Source organism: Helianthus annuus, chromosome 3 (genome assembly GCF_002127325.2).
Source record: "Helianthus annuus cultivar XRQ/B chromosome 3, HanXRQr2.0-SUNRISE, whole genome shotgun sequence".
NCBI lineage: Eukaryota > Viridiplantae > Streptophyta > Magnoliopsida > Asterales > Asteraceae > Helianthus > Helianthus annuus.
The window spans coordinates 176452450-176475153 of record NC_035435.2 but is presented as its reverse complement, the minus strand read 5'-3'; the positions used below and the strand labels follow the sequence as shown (position 1 = coordinate 176475153).

General features: G+C 42.2%; 1 protein-coding gene across 1 annotated transcript; it reads right to left on the bottom strand.

Annotated features, from left to right (window-relative positions):
• Positions 1 to 408: 408 nt before the first annotated feature.
• LOC110932668 lies at positions 409 to 2913 on the bottom strand. Its single transcript, XM_035988290.1, has 3 exons — positions 1179 to 2913; positions 1049 to 1107; positions 409 to 918 (listed from the first exon to the last, which is right to left on the bottom strand). Exons 1-3 carry the CDS (start codon positions 2911 to 2913, stop codon positions 409 to 411), a joined length of 2304 nt encoding a protein of 767 aa, XP_035844183.1.
• Positions 2914 to 22704: the final 19791 nt, after the last annotated feature.

Here is a 22704-nt window from a genome sequence, read left to right as displayed (position 1 = left end):
GAAATAAAGTTTATTACTTGTGCATCTGCTGGAGGGGCCGGAGCTTTCTCAGGGATCCTTTCAGGATCCTAAGTCCTTGACTTTTTTCTACCCAACAGTTCTTTTAGATGCCCATTGCTCAACAAGTATCCAATTTCCTTTCTCAATGCAATGCATTCTTCTGTTAGATGCCCAAAATCTTCATTGTATGCACACCATAGTTATCGATAGCGAATAGCGACAAATAGCGACAAGTCACATATATGCTACATAGCGATAGCGATAGAATAGTGCCCGCTATTCTGTAAATAGCGATAAGGTAGTAGAAAATTTCAAAAATATTTCATATCAAGCATTAAAATATTGTAGCAACTATAATCCAAAAAAAAAAAAAACCTTCCCATACCAAAATAGCTAATAATACTATGACTAATAAGCTAAATCATCTAAATCTTCATATTCCGGCTCATCATCATCGTCAACAACGGCATCCAATGTCGGCACAAATTGTTTATAAGGCGCAACATCATTTTCTTCGACTTCCACATCATATTCATCTTCATCTATTAAAGTTCTTCTCTTAGGCTTAGGCTTAGGCCTTGAGCTTGACGTCGATGTTGACGTTCCCTCACCCCTTTTACTAGCATTTGCACTTCTTCTAGTATAATGCAATGGCTCTCTCGCCCCGACAGCCGTTGCAACATCACCGTATGTCAAATCTTCACCCTCATGAACAAGTGCATTTTCTTCATCCTCTTCTAACCCCTCTAAAGCTCCCTTCAACCACTCATTTGGATCTTGTACATTTCCATCATCTAAGATAATCGGGTCAATCGTATCACGCATATCATATCTTCTTCGTAAAGCCCGATTATACTTGATGTACACAAGATCATTAAGCTTGCTTTGCTCAAGTCGGTTTCTCTTTTTGGAATGAAGCTACATAAATAAAATTTAATAAGTAAATAACTATTACGAAATGTTAAATACTAAACAAATAGCTTCTTACATGTTCAAATACGCTCCAATTGCGTTCACACCCCGACGAGCTACACGTCAAACTAAGCACCTTGATTGCAAACTTTTTTAGAGCCGGTGCCGTTGCTCCATATTGCATCCACCACTCCACTAATTTAATAGCAAAATAAACAAAAAGTAAGTTAAACTTTCGTTTAAGTTATATTTTATAAAAGATATACCTGGCGCAAGCTTTGCTCGCATTTTCTTTGCCATTGGATATCCGAAAATCCCATCAGCACGTCGATATAGCGGGAGCTCAGTGTTAATCTGTATCTGCTCATCTTCGTTTAATATCAACTTCATAATGCATGCTTGTAACCCACTTATCACCTCAGTATCATCCTCCACCTCTGGATTGTTGTAATACAAACCAGGATTCAAATAATATCCCGCTGCATGCAAAGGTTGATGTAACTGACAATCCCACCTTTTATCAATTATTTTGAAAATGTCTCTATACTTTGCTTCTTTATTTTTGAAAGAGGAAGCAATCAACTCCTTTGCCTTTTTCATAGCATTATAAATATAACCCATAGGAGGCTTTTTCTCTCCATCAACTAAACGAAGCACTCCTAACAATAGATACCCAATTTTCACCGCAAAGTTTACGTGGTTCCAAAAGGTTGGCAACAATATAGTATTCGCTATACGTGCACCTCCAGTCTCCATTGCGAACTTGCTTGTGCTCCACTTTTCGGAGGTGAACATTTTTTTTAGGTTTTGTTTGTTTACCTTGAAACAATTTAGAGTGATAAAAGCGGTCGCAAATCTGGTCTTCGCGGGCCTAACCATATCTTTCTGCCCGGTGAACTCTCTCATCATGTTGAGTAGCAATGTGCGGTTATATATGTATGTGTTCACCGCAATTGCCCTTTCAAGACAACCCTTTAAGTCGGGTAACTTGAAGATGTCTTCAAACATCAAATCAATGCAATGGGCCGCACATGGAGTCCAATATATGTGCGGGTATTTTTCTTCCACAAGTTTACCCGCAGCTACATTGTTACTTGCGCTATCAGTCACAAGTTGAATAATATCCTTTGGCCCAACCTCCTGAATTAATCGGTCAAACAACTTGAACATGTTGTTACCGGTGTGAGAATAGCTAGAAGCATCGACTGATTCAACGAACATACTCCCTCGAGGAGTGTTAACTAGGAAGTTGATTAACGCCCTTCCTTTCCGATCCCTCCAACCATCAGCCATCAACGAACACCCATAGGTTGACTTTTCAACCTCATTATCACGCAAAAGTTTTTTGGTGTGTTCCATCTCTAACTTCAGCATAGGAACACGTACCTCGTGATACGTAGGGGGTTTCATACCGCACCCATATCTACCAATTGCTTCAATTGCGGGCCCCAAACTATCGTACGTCACCGCATTGAAAGAAAGCCCCGCATCATACATCCAACGAGAAAACTTTTGAACTGCATCAAGTCTTAGTTTCTTTTGTGTTTCATTGTGCTCTACGCTTCCTACCAAGTTTCCCCCTTTCTTCCCCGATGTAAGCGATGGCTTAAACATTGCATACAAAGGGCCTTTTGCTTTTTTATTAGCATCACTAGCACCGGCTGATGAAGCCACTCTCTTTCCCTTTGATTGAGATTGAGCCGCTTCTTCATCTTCATCATTTTCTTCTACCTCGACCACTTCATCAAAATGTGGTATGCTGTTTGCCGTCTCTTTTACACGTTTCTTCTTCTCAAAAAGTTCTATGAATAGCTTTTTCACGTCATCGGGAACCTTGGGACATCTCGCCACATCGGGGGAATCCCAAGCAAGGTGATGTTTATGCCTTGTTATCCCGCCAGTTGAGACAAAACCACAAAAATTGCACCTTACTGAGGTCTTGCTTCCTTCTACCAGCGTCCCGTAAGTCCAACCAGGATCAGCTGACCTTTTACTACCCATTCTGTTGTGCAGATTGGATATATATACATCAGAGTATCAGACTAACAGATTCAATAATTGATATATACACATCATATTAACAAACGAAACAGTGAATGCAGATTCAATATATATACAATATATATTAGACTAACATATTCAATAATCGATATATACAATTATTTATTATACACATCAGATTAACATCGGAATTCATATATATACAATATATATTAGACTAACAGATTCAATATATATTAACCTGATAAGTGATTTGATACAATTATACATCAGAATTCATATATAATTATATATACAATATACTTATATGTTATATACATCAGAATTCAGATCAGAAGTCCTCAAGCAGTCAAGCATGATATTTATACTATACTGTGGACTCGACTTGTGGTTTAAATAAGTGTAATAAATAACATTCAATATTGTGGACTTGTGGTTTAAAAAATTCATGCATGATACTATACTGCTGATAGTAAATTACTATTACTGATCATTGAAAATTTTAAAGAAATAACTAAGAATCTTGCTGAAGAAAGAAGAAAGAATCAACAATCAAAGGAAAATCGAGATTAAAGATCATACCTTTAAAGCTGAAACTTAATTGAGACTTGAAAGAAAGAATCGGCAGTAGATCACCAGTTGAAGAGAAGAGACGGTGTTTGTATTACGTGAATAGTTGAATGGCAATTGGCGAATATAAATATACAATTAAACCTAATACGTATATAAGGTAACAAATAAAAAAAATCCTATAATGTCGCTATTTTCCATCTTGACAGCCGCTACAGCAACTTAGCGAGAAGTTTCCTATACGCATCGCTATTCGCAATTGCGGGCGCTATGAGCGCAATTGATAACTATGATGCACACCACTTTGATTTATCTTTGGTTGCAGCTGGTCTGTCATTTTTTCTAGGCCATCTGGCTTTATCACCTAGGTTCTGCATCGCAAGGATTAGTTCATTGTTATCAACGGAAAAACAATATTCAGAAATTGGAGGATAATCCTCATCATCCTCTTCCTGATCAACAGCATGCACGTTCTGGTTATCAGATCTGTTATAGGATCTGAACTTGTTATTCTTGAACGAGGATCCTTGCTTCTCTTGCTTTGAGGATCCTGCTAATCTCTCCTGGATCCTCTTGTCATCTTCTAGCCGGATGAACCTGAGTGCCCGGGTTCTTACCTCATCTAAGTTCCTGCATGGTGTCATAACAAGATCATCATAGAACAATGAATCCCTAAGCAATCCCATTTTGAAGGCCTCAACAGCCGTGGCTATATCCAAGTTGGGAATGTCTAAGGATTCTTTACTAAATTTGGTAATGTAATCCCTTAATGATTCATTATGACCCTGGGTTATCCTATATAGATCACTAGTTAATCTTTCAAATTTTCTACTACAAGAAAACTGATTATTGAATAAGTTAACTAGATTAGCAAATGAGGTAATAGAGTAAGGGGGAAGACTTAGCAGCCATTTGAGAGCTGATCCAGTAAGAGTGGATCCGAATCCCTTGCATAGGCATGCTTCCTTTAACCTTTCTGGAATTGGATTGATCTCCATCCTCTCCTTGTACTGTGCTATGTGCTCTTCAGGATCCGTCGAACCATCATACAGCTTCATGATTGGCACATGGAACCTCTTGGGTATCTCAGCATCACAAATTGGTGGTGCAAAACGAGATATCTTATGACTTCCATCTGCAATCTCTGGGATAGGTTTGACCACTCCTGGAACACTTGATATCATATCCTTTAACTTTTATAATTCTCTGGCCATGGCATGGTTGATACCTGTATCCTGCATGAATCCATGGTTAGTTGTAAGAGAATTATTAAGAGTGTTACCTCCCGCCGGGTTCAAAATAGGAACACCAAATGTGAACCCATATTGTTGAGACTCTGGAATGACCGAAGGGCCAGTAGAAGCAATGGTCTGCATCGGAATAAAATCTCCCTGATGGACATCTGAACTTCCTGTTTGCAAACTCCTCAAGGATCCTGGCATCTGGAAGGATCCCTGAAACTGGGACGATCCTGGAACAAAGGAGGATCCTTGAACCTGGGATGATCCTGGAACAAAGGAGGATCCTTGAACCTGGGATGATCCTGGAACAAAGGAGGATCCTTGAACCTGGGATGATCCTGGAACAAAGGAGGATCCTTGAACCTGGGATGATCCTGGAACAAAGGAGGATCCTTGAACCTGGGATGATCCTGGAACAAAGGACGATCCTTGAATCTGGGATGATCCTGGAACAAAGGAAGATCCTTGATTCTGCTGCGCTCCTGAGTATCCTCCTGAATTCATGAAGGATCCCATATGCTGAGGATAGAATCCTGCTGGCTGGAAATATGAACCTGATGCCTGAGTCACTATTGCTGATCCGTGGTGCACTCCTTTTGGTCCACCCACATATTGAACATCTGGAACCACCGATGGCTGAGAAGTAATCACCGGAGTATCAAAATTCAAAGATCTGGGCACCAGTGGAGAATGATCCTCTGCCGCTTTCTTTTGTTTCTTGAGATCTCCGATTTCTTTGAGAATCTTTTCATTGGTCTTATCCTGTTGCTGTATATGATCCTTCATCTGCAAAATCAAAGTAAACATGTCACTAGTAGTGGGAGTGTAAGAAACAGAAGAAGTTGGAGGTTTGGAGAAAATGGGAGTTGGTTTCTTCTCAGCATTTTTCTGAGATCCAGCAGGTGGTGGAGGCAAAGGTGGAATGCCCTGAGACAAATTGACCGCAGACATTGCAGTAGAGGTATTCTTCAATGATGAAGCCATGTACTTGTATGCAATGAACCGGAATGATCACCAACAAAAAAGTTTCTTAGGAATGAAGCACCAATTGCCCCACGGTGGGCGCCAAACTGTTTTGGTCAAAATCTAATGAGGATAATGCAACCAAACTCTTAGTTACGGGGAATGATGCTTGAAATGAAGAACAATAATAAGGATCACTTCGATGTAAATTGCACAAACAACACAAGGATTTATACGAGGAAAAAGCCCTTGATAAATGAATGATCTCCGGCATAAAAAACCTCGGGTGACGGAAACTACCGATCACCAAGCTCAAATAAATCAATAAATGTTTACAACTTTGGATAGTGACGAGCTAGGTACAAGGATCTCTATGGTTAATTGTGTAAAAGTGTGTGAAAACTGTTAAGTGTTTGCTGAAAGCTTCGAGAGTGCAGTTGTATTAGAGTGTATGTAGCTGAAAATGGCTAAGTGTTCTAAAAATAGCTCGTCACCCCTTTAAAAATAAAAGCCAACTAAGCTAACAAACTGTCCAACTTTTGTGCCATGCTCCCACGTTCTCCACAACGTCCATTTCCATTCAAACGTGTGCGAATACCCGTGGAATATTCCATAGTAACGTTGCCAAGACCAAGTCAAGCTTATTACTCCTGCAAAACAATACGAAACATAAACAAACAATCGTTAGTATGAGGATCCTTAGGGTGATCCATGATCCTGATCCTGAAGGTCTTCTGAGGATCACTATCTGTCACAGAAGTAAGGATCACTATTAGGATGACAAGTAAGGATCACTAATTGTTAGAAAATCCTCCCCTAACACCTATACCTCGCTGTATCAGGGAATGCTGTAAGTGTCGTTCTTATAAAAGACCATGAAGGTCAACAATATCCTGTATATTATGTTAGTAAAAGTTTGTTAGATGCTGAAACTAGGTATTCTCATTTAGAAAAATTGATATTAGCTCTAGTCATGGCATCGACAAAGCTTAGACATTATTTTGAAACACATAGGATCCATGTTAAAACGAATTATCCTGTCAAAAATGTGCTTAGGAAACCAGAGATGTCAGGCAGGATGGCCAAGTGGTCAGTAAAGTTGAGTGCTTATGATTTAGTATATGAACCTAGAAATGCCATAAAGTCTCAGGCTTTAGCTGACTTTGTGGCTGATTTAAGTAGTGATATTCAGGATGAGGTAGACCTAGAAGTTCAACAGTTAGGAGAATCTTCAGGATCCTGGACATTATATACTGATGGTGCATCCAATATAAGAGGTGTAGGTTTAGGTATACTACTAAAATCGCCACAGGGGGACATATTACCCCAGGCCATTAGGTGTGAATTTCTTGCTACTAATAATGAGGCAGAATATGAAGCTTTAATTGCAGGATTAGAATTGGCTAAGAGTATGAGTATCAAGAATTTGCGAGTATATGTTGACTCCTTGTTAATTACTAACCATTTTAATGGATCCTATGCAGTTAAGGGTGAGAAATTAATCGAATACCTCGATATTCTCAAAAAGTTAGCAGAGTATTTCGATGTTTTTACACTTGAACAGGTACCAAGAGAGGATAACGCCGAAGTAGATGCCTTAGCAAATCTGGGATCATCGATCAGGATACCAGAAGGAACCCAAATACCAATAATACATGTCTTGTATCCTGCAACGAATCCTCGGGGTAAAGAAGTAGCGGCTATTCAGGATCCTGGAGCAGAGTATCCTGAAGAGGATCCTTAATCTTGGACGGCTCCAATTGTGAGATATCTCAAAGAAGGACACATCCCCGGAAATGAAAATCCTAAGGCATTTAGGATGAAGGTATCACGATTCACTATTATAAATAATGTTTTATACAAGAAATATCTTGCAGGACCGTATTTGAGGTGCTTGGAGGATCCTGAAGCTAAAGAAGTACTTCAGGATATACATGAAGGGGATTGTGGTAACCATACTGGGGGCAGGTCGTTATTCTCAAAAGTGTTAAGGACAGAATATTATTGGCCAACAATGAGAAAAGATGCCGCAGATTATGCTCGAAGATGTGACGCATGTCAAAGACATAGTAACATATTGCATCAGCCTGCTTAACCATTATATCTGTGACAACTCGAACTTTTGACTTTCAATTTGTATTTAATGCACGTTGACCTTGACCATTGACTTTGACTGTTTGACTTGTAACTGCACACGTTGTGTTATTATGAAACGAATTGTGTTTGCTTGGTTTTGTGTTTGATTGTATATGTATAACCTGTGACTTATCAGAAAACTTAGTCTTAAAACTGTTAACAATTGAACAACCTGACGAAACACAAGTGTGTTTCGCCAAGCATTACTCGACGAATCAGAGTTATGATTCGCCAAGGACCACTCAACGAAACAAGTCTGTTTCGCGAACTCAATTTCGGCGAAACAGATTAAACTCGCCGGCCCAGATTCGTTGAGGCCCAGTTACGGCCCAAAACGTTTAGACGCGTATAAGTTATACGTAACCTCTTCATTTGTCACACTTTAGCAAAAATCAGAAACCCTAGAACTCCCTTTCTCTGTGACGGCGATCTCGCATACCCGAAGCCCTGAACCGATCTAGTTGCTTCCTTGTTCTTTACGGTTAGTGTTTTTCTATGTGTGATTGCTTGTCTATATCATCCATTACTATTCTTGTTTGTAACCATGAAGGATCATGCTAGATTATGATCGTGTTCATGTTTTGGTTGATGGTTTTGACTAGGCTATGGTCTATAGTGTTGATTTAGTGTTGCAAAACTTATTGATGTATACGGAATGAATACGCGTTACATGTTACGAATCTGTTACATAGTTATACCCTGCTGATTATGTGTTAAATGGATGATGATGTGCGGTATTGATCGATTTCTATATGATAATGATTTCGTATGTTTCTGGGTAATGATTGCTGTATGATGATTAGATGATGATTATGTGATTAACGATTGTATGGTTGAACGTTGATAACGGCTGTTAGAATGATTAGGGTTTTCTGTGATGATTGCGTAACTGACATGTTGATGTAACTGCTGCTTGACGAATTAGAATGTTTGGCGAAATAGAATGTTGACGAATTTGGATGTTTGACGAAATAGGAGCTTGGCGAAACAGAGAATGTGTTTCGCCAAGGGATAATCGACGAAATAAAATTTTTGATTCGCCAAAGGGTAGTTGACGAAACATGTGTTTCGCCAAACATGTGTTTCGCCAATAATGTGATTCGCCAATTTGTATCCTTGGCACAGTAACATGGTTCAACTCTTTCAAATGATAACTGGATTATTTAACTACTGTTAAGTGATGTACATAACTTATGTGGTAACGAATACATGCTGGTACTTGTATGATTACCTATACGTGCACAACTTGGATATAAACTGATTTGAATACGTACGTATTTAGGACGTGATTGATTTACTTCGAGCACATACTTAGCATACCGAGCAAACCCAAGGTGAGTTCACACAGCCAAAGCATGGGGTTCCCGGGTGGGAATGGGATTTGTTGAATTATTGTACATACTCAGCTGATAGAACCGAACGATATGACACGACTAGACTAGTAACACTTACTGAACTGATCTTCGCACACCTGCCAAGGGTTGGCCGCGATATTATGACTGGCTTCGCACACCTGCCTTAGGAAGGCCGCGAACTAAACATACTAACCTTCGCACACCTGCCTGGTAGGCCGCGATACAAATAAACCTAGTCTAGAATACTTGGGAGGAACATCCCCTAATATCTTCGCATACCTGCCTGGGAGGCCGCGATGGAAATACGATATATGCTATAACGAACGAACTTACTACTCACACTATACTATTACTGAACTGTTAACTGTGAACTCGCTCAACTAGTTGTTGACTCTCTGCTGCATGCCTTGCAGGACCTTAGGTACATACGGAGCTTGCACAAGGAAGGAGCAGGTCGTTGTGGACAAAGATTCGTGAATGCTTGTTAAACATTTATGACATTTCAAGCTATTAATCATGTTGGGTTTATTTACATGCTTCCGCTACTTAAACAAAGTTTGGTTTTGAACATCAATCATGTTGTGATGAATTACATTATTTACTTTCATTTTTAAATGCTATGTTCGATATGATTGGTGGCTTGATCCTGGTCACGTCACGCCTCCAAGCGGTGGTACTCCGCGTGTGGGTTTTGGGGGTGTGACAGATTGGTATCAGAGCCATTGGTTATAGAGAACTTGGTTTTAATATGGGAAAAACGTTTTTATTAAAACCAGACTATAACCAGTACAGTGCTCTCAACGATCCACAACGACGCTTCGCTCCACGTGCAAGACTCGACATCCTAGGTAATAAGGTTTATGTTTATTACCTGGTTGCTAGAACTACATAGAACTTTGCTCGTAGTATGCTAGATCACATTGCTTACTATACGTCGTTACATGAGAACCCCTATGTGCTTACACTCTTCTGTCATCGCCCTATTTGCGAACCTCTCTAACTCACGTTGCATTTGCTATGAAGATCATGTCTGGACGAATTAACATGACTCAAGCCCAGTTAGAGGCTCTCGTTCAAGCTCAAGTTGCTGCGGCACTTGCAGCTGCTCAAGCAGGTAGTATACCCTGCAGTATAGACTCACACTAGGATCTTTAGATCCTACATTAACTCTCGTATTTAACTTTGTCCTATTCGTACACAATAGGTCAACACGCGCAGCAACCTGTCTGCACTTTCAAGAACTTCATGGACTGTCGTCCAAGCTCATTCAGTGGCACCGAGGGGGCAGTGGGACTCCTCCATTGGTTTGAGAAGCTAGAATCTGTGTTTGAGATGTGTGAATGCCCTGAGGCTCGCAGGGTCAAGTATGCCACTGGCACGTTGGAAGGGATTGCGCTTACCTAGTGGAACGCGCAAGTACAGATCCTAGGGTTGGCAGCTGCTAACGCCACACCTTGGGAGGATTTCAAGGAATTGATTAAACGTGAGTACTGCACACGAGACGGCATTCACAAGTTGGAGAATGAGCTATACCACTTGAAGATGACGGGGTCAGAGATTGAGGCTTACACGAAACGGTCAAATGAACTGGCCATCTTATGTCCAACGATGGTGGACCCTCCAGTTAAGCGCATTGAGTTGTATCTCAAGCGGCTTGCGCCAGAAATTCAGAGCCACGTGACGTCGGCTAACCTCAACAATATCCAAGACATTCAGCGTCTTGCCCACTGACTCACCGATCAGGCAGTAGATCAGAACAAGTTGCCAAAACGCATCAGTGCTACCACTACTGCCACTACTACTCCAGCTACTACTTCTGCCACACCCAGCGAGAACAAAAGAAAGTGGGATGGGGATTCCAGCAAGGGATCAGTTTCTGTTCAGTCCCAAACACAGCAGCGCCGCACCAACGACTACCAGAGTCCGAATCAGCAATCGTCGGGCAGTCAGGGGCAGAGTGGATATCGGGGAATTCACCCGTGGTGTAATAGGTGCAACAAACACCACAGTGGAAGATGTCGCAGGGAACGTTGTCAAAGATGCCTCAAGCCGGGTCATGAGGCTAAGGATTGTAGAAGCTCACGGCCAGCAAATCAGAACCAGCAACTCCCACCGCCAGCGCCACAGAACCAGCAGCAGCAGCCACAGCGTGGAAATCGGGGATGTTTCCAGTGTGGGGCTGAAAGCCACTACAAACGCGATTGCCCTCAATTGAACCAGAACCAGAATCGCAATCACAACAATCAGGGCAATGGCAACAACAACAACGGGGGAAACAACAACGGCAACGAGGCAAGGGGTCGTGCGTTTGTGTTGGGGCAGGGTGATGCCAGGAATGATCCCAACGTCGTTATGGGTAAGTTTCTTCTCGACAACATTTATGTTACTGCTTTGTTTGATTCGGGTGCGGATACAAGTTACATGTCTTTGAAAATGGGTAAATTGTTAAAACGTACATCAACACCCCTAAACACCAAACACGTCGTAGAACTAGCTAATGGTAAGAGTTTAGAAGCCACGCAAATAGTCAGGGGCTGTAGTATCGTCTTAGCCGGTCAAACCTTCTCGATCGACCTTATTCCCATAGTCTTGGGAAGTTTTGATATCGTTATTGGGATGGATTGGTTATCCCAGCATCAGGCAGAAATTTTATGCAGCGAGAAGATCATCCGCATTCCCCGTACTGGTCAAGAACCTCTTGAAGTTCAAGGTGACAAGAGTGGTGCTGTGGTTGGCATCATCTCTTTCTTAAAGGCGCAGAAATGTTTACGAAAGGGGCACACCGCAATTCTGGCACTTGTCACTGACGCATCAGCAAAGGAAAAGAAGCTGGAGGATATTCCAGTTGTACGTGACTTTCCTCAGGTGTTTCCTGAAGATTTACCCGGTTTAGCGCCTCACCGCCAAGTCGAATTCCAGATTGAGTTAGCTCCTGGAGCAGCACCAATAGCCCGTGCACCGTATCGTTTAGCTCCAACCGAACTGGAAGAGCTGTCGAAGCAGTTACAAGAGCTCTTGGAAAAAGGCTTTATTCGTCCAAGCTCATCGCCTTGGGGAGCTCCAGTACTTTTTGTGAAAAAGAAGGATGGCACTTTCAGGATGTGCATCGACTACCGCGAACTGAACAAGGTAACGGTGAAGAACCGTTATCCTCTTTCGCGTATAGATGACCTATTCGACCAGTTGCAGGGGTCGAGTTACTACTCCAAGATAGACTTGAGGTCAGGGTATCATCAGCTGAGAGTCCGGGATGAGGACGTCTCCAAAACCGCATTCAGAACTCGTTACGGTCACTACGAGTTTCTTGTCATGCCATTTGGGTTAACGAATGCGCCTGCCGTATTTATGGATCTGATGAACAGGGTGTGCAAGCCGTACTTAGACAAGTTTGTAATTGTCTTCATCGACGACATTCTGATTTACTCCAAGAGTCAGGAGGAGCACGAACATCATCTGCGGTTGATTCTGGAACTTCTTCGAAAGGAGCAATTGTACGCCAAGTTTTCTAAATGCGACTTCTGGCTTCGTGAAGTCCACTTCTTAGGCCATGTGGTGAACAGGGATGGGATTCATGTCGATCCATCCAAGGTAGATTCGATCAGAAACTGGCCTGCACCGCGTACACCAACAGAAATACGCCAATTCTTGGGTTTGGCGGGTTACTACAGACGATTCATAAAAGACTTCTCCAAGATCGCACAGCCGCTTACGCTACTGACACAGAAGGGTGTCACCTACCGTTGGGGGGATTCCCAGGAAACCGCTTTTCAGTACCTAAAGGATAGGCTTTGCAGCGCACCTACTCTCTCATTGCCAGAGGGCACGGAAGACTTTGTGGTTTTTTGTGACGCGTCGATACAGGGACTTGGGTGTGTATTGATGCAGCGGGATAAGGTTATTGCTTACGCTTCTCGTCAACTCAAGGTTCACGAACGTAACTACACGACGCACGATTTAGAGCTGGGAGTTGTTGTTTTCGCGCTTAAGATATGGCGACACTACCTGTACGGTACCAGGTGCACGATTTACACCGATCACAGGAGTCTCGAGCATATCCTTAAGCAAAAGGATTTGAACATGCATCAACGAAGATGGGTTGAACTTCTGAACGATTATGAATGCGCCATCAAGTATCATCCAGGTAAAGCCAATGTTGTGGCTGACGCTCTCAGTCGGAAAGACACTCTACCTAGGCGCGTACGAGCTTTGCAGCTCACTATTCAGTCCAGTCTTCCTGCACAGATACGAACTGCTCAGATAGAAGCTTTAAAACCCGAAAACGTCAAGGCTGAAGCCTTACGCGGCTCAAGGCAACGAATGGAACAAAAGGAAGACGGCGCCTACTATGTAAGGGGGCGTATTTGGGTCCCACTTTTTGGCGGTTTACGAGAGCTGGTAATGGACGAAGCTCACAAGTCCCGCTACTCGGTACATCCAGGGTCGGATAAAATGTACCATGACATCAGAACCACGTATTGGTGGCCTGGTATGAAGGCCCACATCGCTACTTACGTCGGCAAGTGTTTGACATGTGCAAGGGTCAAGGTGGAATATCAGAAACCAGCGGGCCTACTTCAACAGCCCAGGATACCACAGTGGAAATGGGAAGAGATTTCCATGGATTTTGTTACAGGCTTACCTAGATCCCAGTGAGGGAATGATACCATATGGGTGATCGTGGATCGACTCACCAAGTCTGCACACTTCCTGGCTATTAAGGAAACGGGTAAGTTCTCCACTCTCGCAGACGTTTATCTTAAAGAAGTTGTTTCGAGGCACGGGGTGCCCACCTCCATCATTTCGGATCGGGATGCACGATTCACGTCAGAGCTATGGCAAGCGATGCACAAATCTTTCGGCTCACAGTTAGATATGAGCACAGCGTATCACCCTCAGACGGATGGGCAGTCTGAGCGAACGATCCAAACTCTTGAAGACATGCTTCGGGCATGTGTTATTGATTTCGGCAACGGCTGGGAAAAGCACCTTCCTTTGGTGGAGTTCTCATACAATAACAGCTATCACACCAGCATACAAGCCGCTCCATTCGAGGCATTGTACGGGCGTAAATGTCGGTCACCTCTCTGTTGGGCAGAGGTGGGGGATAGTCAAATCACGGGTCCGGAGATTGTAGTGGACGCCACAGAAAAGATTGCACAAATACGACAACGCATGGCGGCAGCACGCGACCGTCAGAAAGCATACGCGGATAAGCGTAGGAAACCGTTGGAATTTCAGGTCGGGGACCGGGTTTTACTAAAAGTCTCACCCTGGAAGGGTGTGGTTCGTTTTGGCAAACGGGGCAAACTAAATCCGCGATATGTCGGACCGTTCGAGATCATTGAGAAAATAGGCAAGGTGGCCTACAAGCTAAACCTACCAGCTGAACTCGGTGCAGTTCACAATGTATTTCACGTGTCGAATCTGAAGAAGTGCCTGTCAGACGAGACCCTCATAGTTCCTTTTAAGGAACTCACTATCGATGAGCGGTTGCAGTTCGTCGAGGAGCAAGTTGAAATTACGGATCGGGATGTTAAGGTCCTCAAAAACAAGAGAATCCCTCTTGTTCGAGTTCGTTGGAACTCCCGTCGTGGCCCAGAGTACACATGGGAACGCGAAGACCAGATGACAGAAAAGTATCCCCAGTTATTCGAAACCAATATGTAACACCTCGAAAATTTACGTCCAATAATGTATTGACACGTGTCATAAGGTTCCGGTATGTGAAAACAAACTTTAGAGGGACTAAAGTTGACAAACGGTGAAAACTATGGAACGTAAGGGTCCAAAGTGTCAACAATGGATAAATAGACTCTACAATAACCCTACATAATGTTTATAACCTTAAACGGATGGATCATGGATCATACGAAGCGGAAATTGCACAAAAGTGAGGAATTACAAACTATAGGGGCTAAAAGTGTCAACATGTTGAATTTACACCTCTGAGTGAACTTTTGGCAGACCCGAAGCTTTGTAATGCTAAAATATACTCACTAGAATATGGTGGTAAAAATTTCATGAAGTTTCGTTATCGTATGAGAAAGTTATGGCCAAAACCGTACTTGAGGGGTTAAAAGCGTCAACGTCGAATTTCATGACTTTTCGGGCGAGCGCAAAGTTATCCGAGGACATTACCATGTTGGTAAATGTCCCAAGGTACTTAAAAACCAAGTTTGGGGGTTTACGAGTCAAAATAAATAGCCGAAACCTCGCGTGCAAAGACAGGGACCAAAGCTGCCATTTTTAATCAAAGTTTGGCAGCCCCAGGTGCAGCTTTTTGCGATCAGGGGCTGTTTGGTCCGAATTTTTAGTGCAAAACAGCTGGGATCACCTCCATTTCTCACCAATAGATGAGCATGCATGTCTTGGACACTTGTGAGGCTCCTACAACATCTGATTTCTCCATAAATTCTGATCAAAGCTCCATTTTATTGAGTTCTTGAATTGTAAACAAGAACACCAAACTATCAAAACTTCACAAGGCTTTTCCAGGAGCAATCTGATCGTCAAGGCAGCCTCCAAGTGTTATCTAGGCTTCATTAGGACCTTTGTAAGCATTCATATCATCCTCTAATCCGTTCTAGCATAGATTATTAGTTAAAAGTCAAACTGTTGTTCATATAGTTTGACTTTTCGATTAAACGAAATTGGCTCTGTCATTTCTCAAATTGAAACCACTTATAAGTTGGTATTTATGTGGGAAACAAACCCTCAAAAGGGTAGTCTCTGATTCCCACTCTAAGCATGCTATTTGTCGAGTCAAAGTTGTTCTTAAAAAGTCAACAGAAATGATTTTTGCGAAATATGGCATAAATGGTAATGTAGATGACATGCAATCAGTTTGACCATCAAAAATAACTTTATAATTGTTTTGGTCAAAAATCACACAAGGATAATGTAACCAAACTCTATGTAAACGGGGTATGATGCTTGGTTAATTATGAAAGTAAAGGATCACTTCTGTGATAAAAGATGCAAAGACACAATGATTTATACGAGGAAAAAGCCCTTGATCAATGTATGATCTCCGGCATAAAAAACCTCGGGTGATGGCAACTACCGATCACCAACTTCAATATAAGAAAAATATGATTACAACTTTGGATGATAATGAGCTGAGTACAAGGATCACTATTGTTTCGAGTGTCTAAGTGTGTGAGAGTTGCGTTGTATGTCGTGTGTGTTCTTCCGAATGAGGAAGAGTGGTATTTATACGTGTGTAGGTGACCTATTTTAGGTAGCTAAACTAATATTCAGCTCATTACCCCTTTAGAAATGAGATACAATCTAGCCTAAATAGCCGCCCATAAATCAAGCCAAGTTTCCATATCCTGTGCAATGTCTATCTTCAATTAAGCTCTTGCCATAATTGTGAAGACGCGTCCCTTGATCATGATGCCTAGAGCGTATCCTGCTAGATGTTCCTGCAAAACAATGTTGTATTAAGCGGAAGTGGCCGTTAGTATGAGGATCACTATAATGTCCCATGATCCTGATCCTGAAGTCCTGCTGAGGATCACTGTCTGCCAAAGAAACAAGGATCACTGGTTAGGATCACGTATAAGGATCACCTATAATAAAAATCCAGCCCTAACAATTGCCCCCAAAATATAAGGAGTTAATTGTAAATAGACGAGTTATATTTTGTTTCGATCTTATCTCTAACGGGCAACTCCAAGAAACTAGCCGTTACACCCGGACTTAGCCGTTGTGATCATTACGTCACAGATGTGACAATTCCTGCAGATCATGATTATAAATAGGAGATAGGGTGAGGATCAGTTTGTATTTAAATTCAAGATACACTCCCTTTATATTCTGCACCGAAGATTGATCAGGTATTCTTCTCTTTCTCTCTTTCTTTGCTCTGTTTTCTGCTTCTACTCTGTTTCCACCCCGTCACAAACATGTTGCTCCGGAATTCTCCACACAAGGATCCCAAGAAGGATAGTCCCTTAAAAAGCCAGGGGATTATCAAGGATTCTCCTACGGAGAGGTGTTGCTTTACTGATGTTCACATAGACAGAATTCGTCATTGCTTTCCGGCGAATGCTGTTTTCAAGTCCTTCACACCTACCGCTCTGAGTGACTCTGTTTCGGATACCTGGGTGGCTTTTCCTGCTACTCCATTCACCATAGGGTATTCATATCCTTTTCCATCCTTCACCCAATCCTTCTTTTCTTTAACCGGCATCTCTTATATCCAAGCTATGCCGATGATCTGGAGGGTTCTGTATACCTTCGAGAGGATCATTGAGCAGAAAGGGATTGATCTGGGGATGACGGAGTTGGCCGAGCTTTACGATCTTACCACTTTTGGTTCTTACCGGTATCTGCTGAAACGGAAAGCCGGGGAGGATCACCCTGTCTTCAAGGTCACCAAGAATGATGCAAACTGGAAGCGTCGTTTTTTCTTTGTTAGAAGGGATTCCATTCCGGATGGGAAGGATCTGCCCAAGGAATGGGCCACTCATGGTAGGGTAGAGGATCCTCGAAGGATCACTATCAGTCCTGTCTCATATGATGTGGATCACTAATGTCTTTTTTTCCTTTTTTTTTTTTTTTTTTGTCTTTTATGCAGCTGTTTCCGTTGCTCACTTAAAGTTGACCCCTGCTGCAAGAGAAAGAGTGTTAGCTTTTAAAAAGCTTGATCCTGAAGTTAGAAGCTTCCAAGTCACTATCCAAGATTCTCAAGAAATATCCTCTGCATCTGCCACAATGTCAAGTAAGTATCCTCATAGAAAGTAAGTTTTACGTAAGAGTATTTAATTTAATAAGGAAACTTATCTTGTTTTTGAATTGTGTAGGTGCTGGAAAGTCTGCCAGGTCTGTCAAATCTGCCTCCAAATTTGGGATAAGTGATCTTGCCAATGTCACATCTTCAAAGAAGAAGGCTCCTGCTGCCAGTCCTTCAGTATCAGCTCCCAAAGCACCTATCCGAGGCAAGGGGAAGAAGAGGAAGACTACTGAAGATCTACAAGGATTTCCCCTCCTCCATCAGCAATTCCTTGACTATGTGAATGAGGTAAGGATCACTGCCCCTGTTGGTTATCCGTCTCGCATATCCTGTTTGTGTATCCTGCTTTTCTTGAGGATCATCTGATCCTAAGCTTATCTTTTTTCTCCTGTTGCAGAAACTTGCCGAGATTGAGACCTATCTTGGCCATGTTGAGGACCAGGAGAGCCAAATTGCCGAGCTTCAACAAATGGGCGTGCTTAAGGATCTCAAAATAGCAGATCTTGAGAAGGAACTCCGGGCCACGAAGGATGAGGCTGCTCAGAGGTTGATCGATATGGATAATGAGAAGCAGGAGATCACCCAAGATGCAAAGGTCTCCGCGGCAATTGCTATGTACAAGATACAACTTCAGATGGCTGAGGAGGCTCAGGATCCTACCTTTGACAAAAGCTCGTGGGACGTTGAAGGTTGGAAGGCAAGGCTGGCGGACCTGGAGGACGAGGATGAGGCTGAGGAGATCCCCATGCTGGAAGGTGGTGATGCTGAGAAGGATCAAGGTGGAGATGCTGGTGGTGATGAAGCAGCGAAGGTGTAGGCTGCATGATTGGGCGATGATGGATATTTCGAGACTAGGCCGAAGCCCAATTTTTTAGGATTGGTAGTGGTTTTTTGTGGTAGTGGTGTTTGTGAACAATTATGGTCTGTAATTTCTGAACAATAGTTTCTTAGGGTTAAGGATCCTGGATCCTTTGAACAATAGGTAGGATTACAAAAGGTGGAGGGATCCTCTGTTTGGGGGATGAAGCCTTTGTGATCCTGCCGCTTTTAATTTCCTGCACAATGCTAAGACCGCATAGACAATGGACGCCCTTTGCCAACCCATGTGGACGGGCCACGTTTTGCTGGTAGAAATGTGGGTTGGCAATTTTGACAACTTTTTGAAAGGGTTAATGATCCTTTTGTTTAATAATATAACTTTAACTTTTCTGGCTTATCTCGCGTTGTTATCCTTATCTTCTTGTTTCTTAGTTGTTTTTGTAGTATGTTTGTTAAAGTGGCAAGAGTTGAAAATATGTTATCCAAATTTAGGATATGATCCCAGATCAAATATCCTGATATTGAAAATTTTCAAAGTACTTTAGTTCAAGGATCATAGGTTTAGTTGTCAAAGTGTAAGGGTCGGTTAGGATAATGAGTATAATCAAAATAGTCAAGGATCATACCTGAGGATCCAAGTTAGGATCCTAACCTTCAATCGGGATAACCACAAGTAAAACTTTAATGGATGATAAGGATTAAGGATCCTTATTTGTTTAACTTCGAGAACCTGAAAGATGGAACACATCTTGGGACTAAGCCAATGTAAGAGATAAATTAGTAGCTGGGGACATGCCCAAAGGATAACTGAGAATGATCCTGGAGGATCACTGGGGACAAGCCCATAGGATAACTGAGAATGATCCTGGAGGATCACTGGGGACAAGCCCATAGGATAACTGAGAATGATCCTGGAGGATCACTGGGGACAAGCCCATAGGATAACTGGGGACAAGCCCAAAGGATCGTATGTAAACTGGAGTATGGCCCTTTCTGGCGACTATCCAAACTTAGTGACATGAAAATGTCAAAACCTTAGCTAACGTGAAAACGTTAGAAACCTTAGGAACGGATGTATGGTACGTCTACCATTATACGTAGGATCCTAAATATAGCCAGTACGATGAGGTTGTCAGCCCCGGAAGTAGGTACTGGTCCCAAAGACGTGAACTATATCAGGATCATCGAGCGCTGCTGGCGGAAACCGGGGATAATCCCAAGGATAACTGGGGTTGGACCCAAGGATCTGCGGTGCTTTTGAAGATCTTTGACGATATGCTGAAGATACCTGAACTTATCATAACTCAAATGTTTCGTGAGTAGAGGATGAAGGATACATGATCCTTATCCTTAGGTAAAAAGTAAGAAAATGCAATAGTTTCTAGGATAAGCATATTACCAGAGTAGGGATCACTGATATCACCGGGATCCTTTAAGGATACTTCAATGTAAGGATCACGTGCACGGAGGATCATGTTCACATGAAATATTTCTCAGCATTCCAGGCTCTTGGCAACAAGTTTCCTTCCATGGTTAGCAACCTGTATGCCCCCTTTCCTACTTCAGCTTCAATCAAGTAGGGACCTTCCCATTTTGGTGCTAACTTCCCGTCAGCAGGATTGATAGTATTTTGAAATGCTTTTCTCAACACCATGTCTCCGACTTGGAACTTCCTTATTCTGACATTTTTGTTGTAGGCACCAGCCATTCTTTGTTGGTAGCTTGCCATCCTTATCCTAGCTAGATCCCTGATTTCCTCAATAGTATCCAAATCCTGAGCTAGGATTGTAGCATTTTCTTCAGGATCACGAGCACTTGTTCTAGCAGTTGGGATCACCATTTCTGTTGGGATCACTGCTTCTGCCCCAAATACTAAAGAGAAAGGTGTTTGACCAGTGGCATTCTTGGGAGTTGTCCTATCGGCCCATAGCACATAAGGTAACTCCTCTGCCCATTTCCCCTTCTTGGATCCTAGCTTCTTCTTCAGATTGTTGATGATGATCTTGTTGGATGATTCTGCTTGACCATTGGCTTGTGGGTGAACTGGTGTTGATGTGATCATCTTGATTCCCCAACTGTCACAAAAGTTAGTAGTTCTGCTTCCAATGAATTGGGAACCATTATCACATACAATTTCAGAGGGAATGCCAAATCTAGTTATAATGTTTCTTTTGATAAAGGATATAACTTCTTTTTCTCTGACTTGAGCAAAAGCTTCAGCTTCTATCCATTTAGAGAAGTAGTCAGTCATAGCAAGCATAAATACTTTTCCACCAGGTGCTTTAGGGAGCTTGCCAACTATATCCATCCCCCATCTCATGAATGGCCAAGAGGATGGTATTGGGTGTAAAAATTCAGCTGGCTGATGGAGGATATTGCTATGTCTTTGGCAAGGATCACACTTCTTAGCATACTCTACAGCATCCCTTTTCATGGTTGGCCAGTAGTATCCTGTTCTAAGGATCCTTGAGAATAATGCCCTGCCCCCAGTGTGGTTTCCACAATCTCCTTCATGGAAGTCTCTCAACACTTCTTCAATTTCAGGATCCTTAATACATCTTAAATATGGTCCTGCAAGGGATCGTTTATATAGCACATTATTTAAGATTGTAAATTGAGATACCTTGATCCTGAAAGCTCTAGGATTTTCTCCCATTGGAATCTCTCCGTTTTGCAAGTATTTCATGATTGGTGGGATCCATGATCCTGAATAAGATTGAGCTTCTCCACTAGGGATTACTGCAGTATCCTCTTCTATTTCCATGGCCACTTAATTTTCAATAGCAGGAGCCAGGATATGGATGATAGGGATACTTATGTCTTCTGGAATTTTTAAGGATGATCCTAAGTTGGCCAATGCATCAGCTTCCGTGTTATCCTCCCTTGGTACCTGTGTTAAGCTGAAAGAAACAAAAGAGAGTGCCAATTCTTTGACTATCTCTAAATATTTGGTTAGTTTTTCACCTTTAACAGCATAGGATCCATTAAAGTGATTGGTGATCAATAAAGAGTCTACATATACTTTAAGATATTTTACCCCCATATCCTTAGCAATTTGTAAGCCAGCAATCAAGGCTTCATACTCAGCCTCATTGTTAGTTGCTTGGAACTCACAGGCTATGGAGTGGGGTATTATGTCCCCCTGTGGCGATTTTAGTAGGATCCCGAGCCCTGTGCCCTTGACATTTGAGGATCCGTCAGTGTGTAGTATCCAAGGATCCTTGGTTTCATCCAGCTGCTGGACCTCCAATTCTGCTTCTTTTTGTAGATCACTACTGAAATCAGCCACAAAGTCGGCTAAGGCTTGTGATTTAATGGCTGTTCTTGGTTCGTATCTTATATCATGGGCACTAAGCTTCACTGCCCACTTAGCCATTCTCCCTGACATCTCCGGTTTCCTGAGGACATTCTTAATTGGAAAATTAGTTTTAACAACAATAGTATGTGTTTCAAAATAATGCCTTAACTTAGTGGATGCCATGATTAATGCAAGAATAAGTTTTTCGAGGTGTGAGTACCTGGATTCGGCATCAAGTAGACTTTTACTTACATAGTAGATAGGATATTGTGTACCTTCATGATCCTTGACAAGGACAGCACTTACAGCGGTTGAGGATACCGCCAGGTATAAGGATAACACATCTCCTTTTTCCGGTTTTGCTAATGTTGGGGCTGAGGACATATATTCTTTAAGGGCTTGTAAAGCGTTCTCATGTTTCTCAGTCCATTCAAACTTCTTATTCTTCCTTAGGATATCGTAGAATTCTTTGCATTTTTCTGAGGATTTCGATATGAACCTGTTCAAAGCTGCTATCCTGCCTGTCAGTCTTTGAACATCCTTGGCATTGGCAGGAGATTTGATATTTACTAATGCTTTGATTTGTTCCGGGCTTGCTTCAATGCCCCTCTGAGTTACCATGTATCCTAGGAACTTTCCTGCCTTAACACCAAAATGGCATTTTGAAGG

What these genes read in the sequence shown, in the direction of transcription:
- LOC110932668 (XM_035988290.1), bottom strand. Translation starts at nt 2,913, where the DNA reads ATGGGTAGTAAAAGGTCAGCTGATCCTGGTTGGACTTACGGGACGCTG. An exon ending in GCGAGCAAAGCTTGCGCCAG is followed by an intron (nt 1,108 to 1,178) that starts GTATATCTTTTA and finishes CTATTAAATTAG; the next exon opens with TGGAGTGGTGGATGCAATAT. An exon ending in TAAAAAAGTTTGCAATCAAG is followed by an intron (nt 919 to 1,048) that starts GTGCTTAGTTTG and finishes TTATTTATGTAG; the next exon opens with CTTCATTCCAAAAAGAGAAA.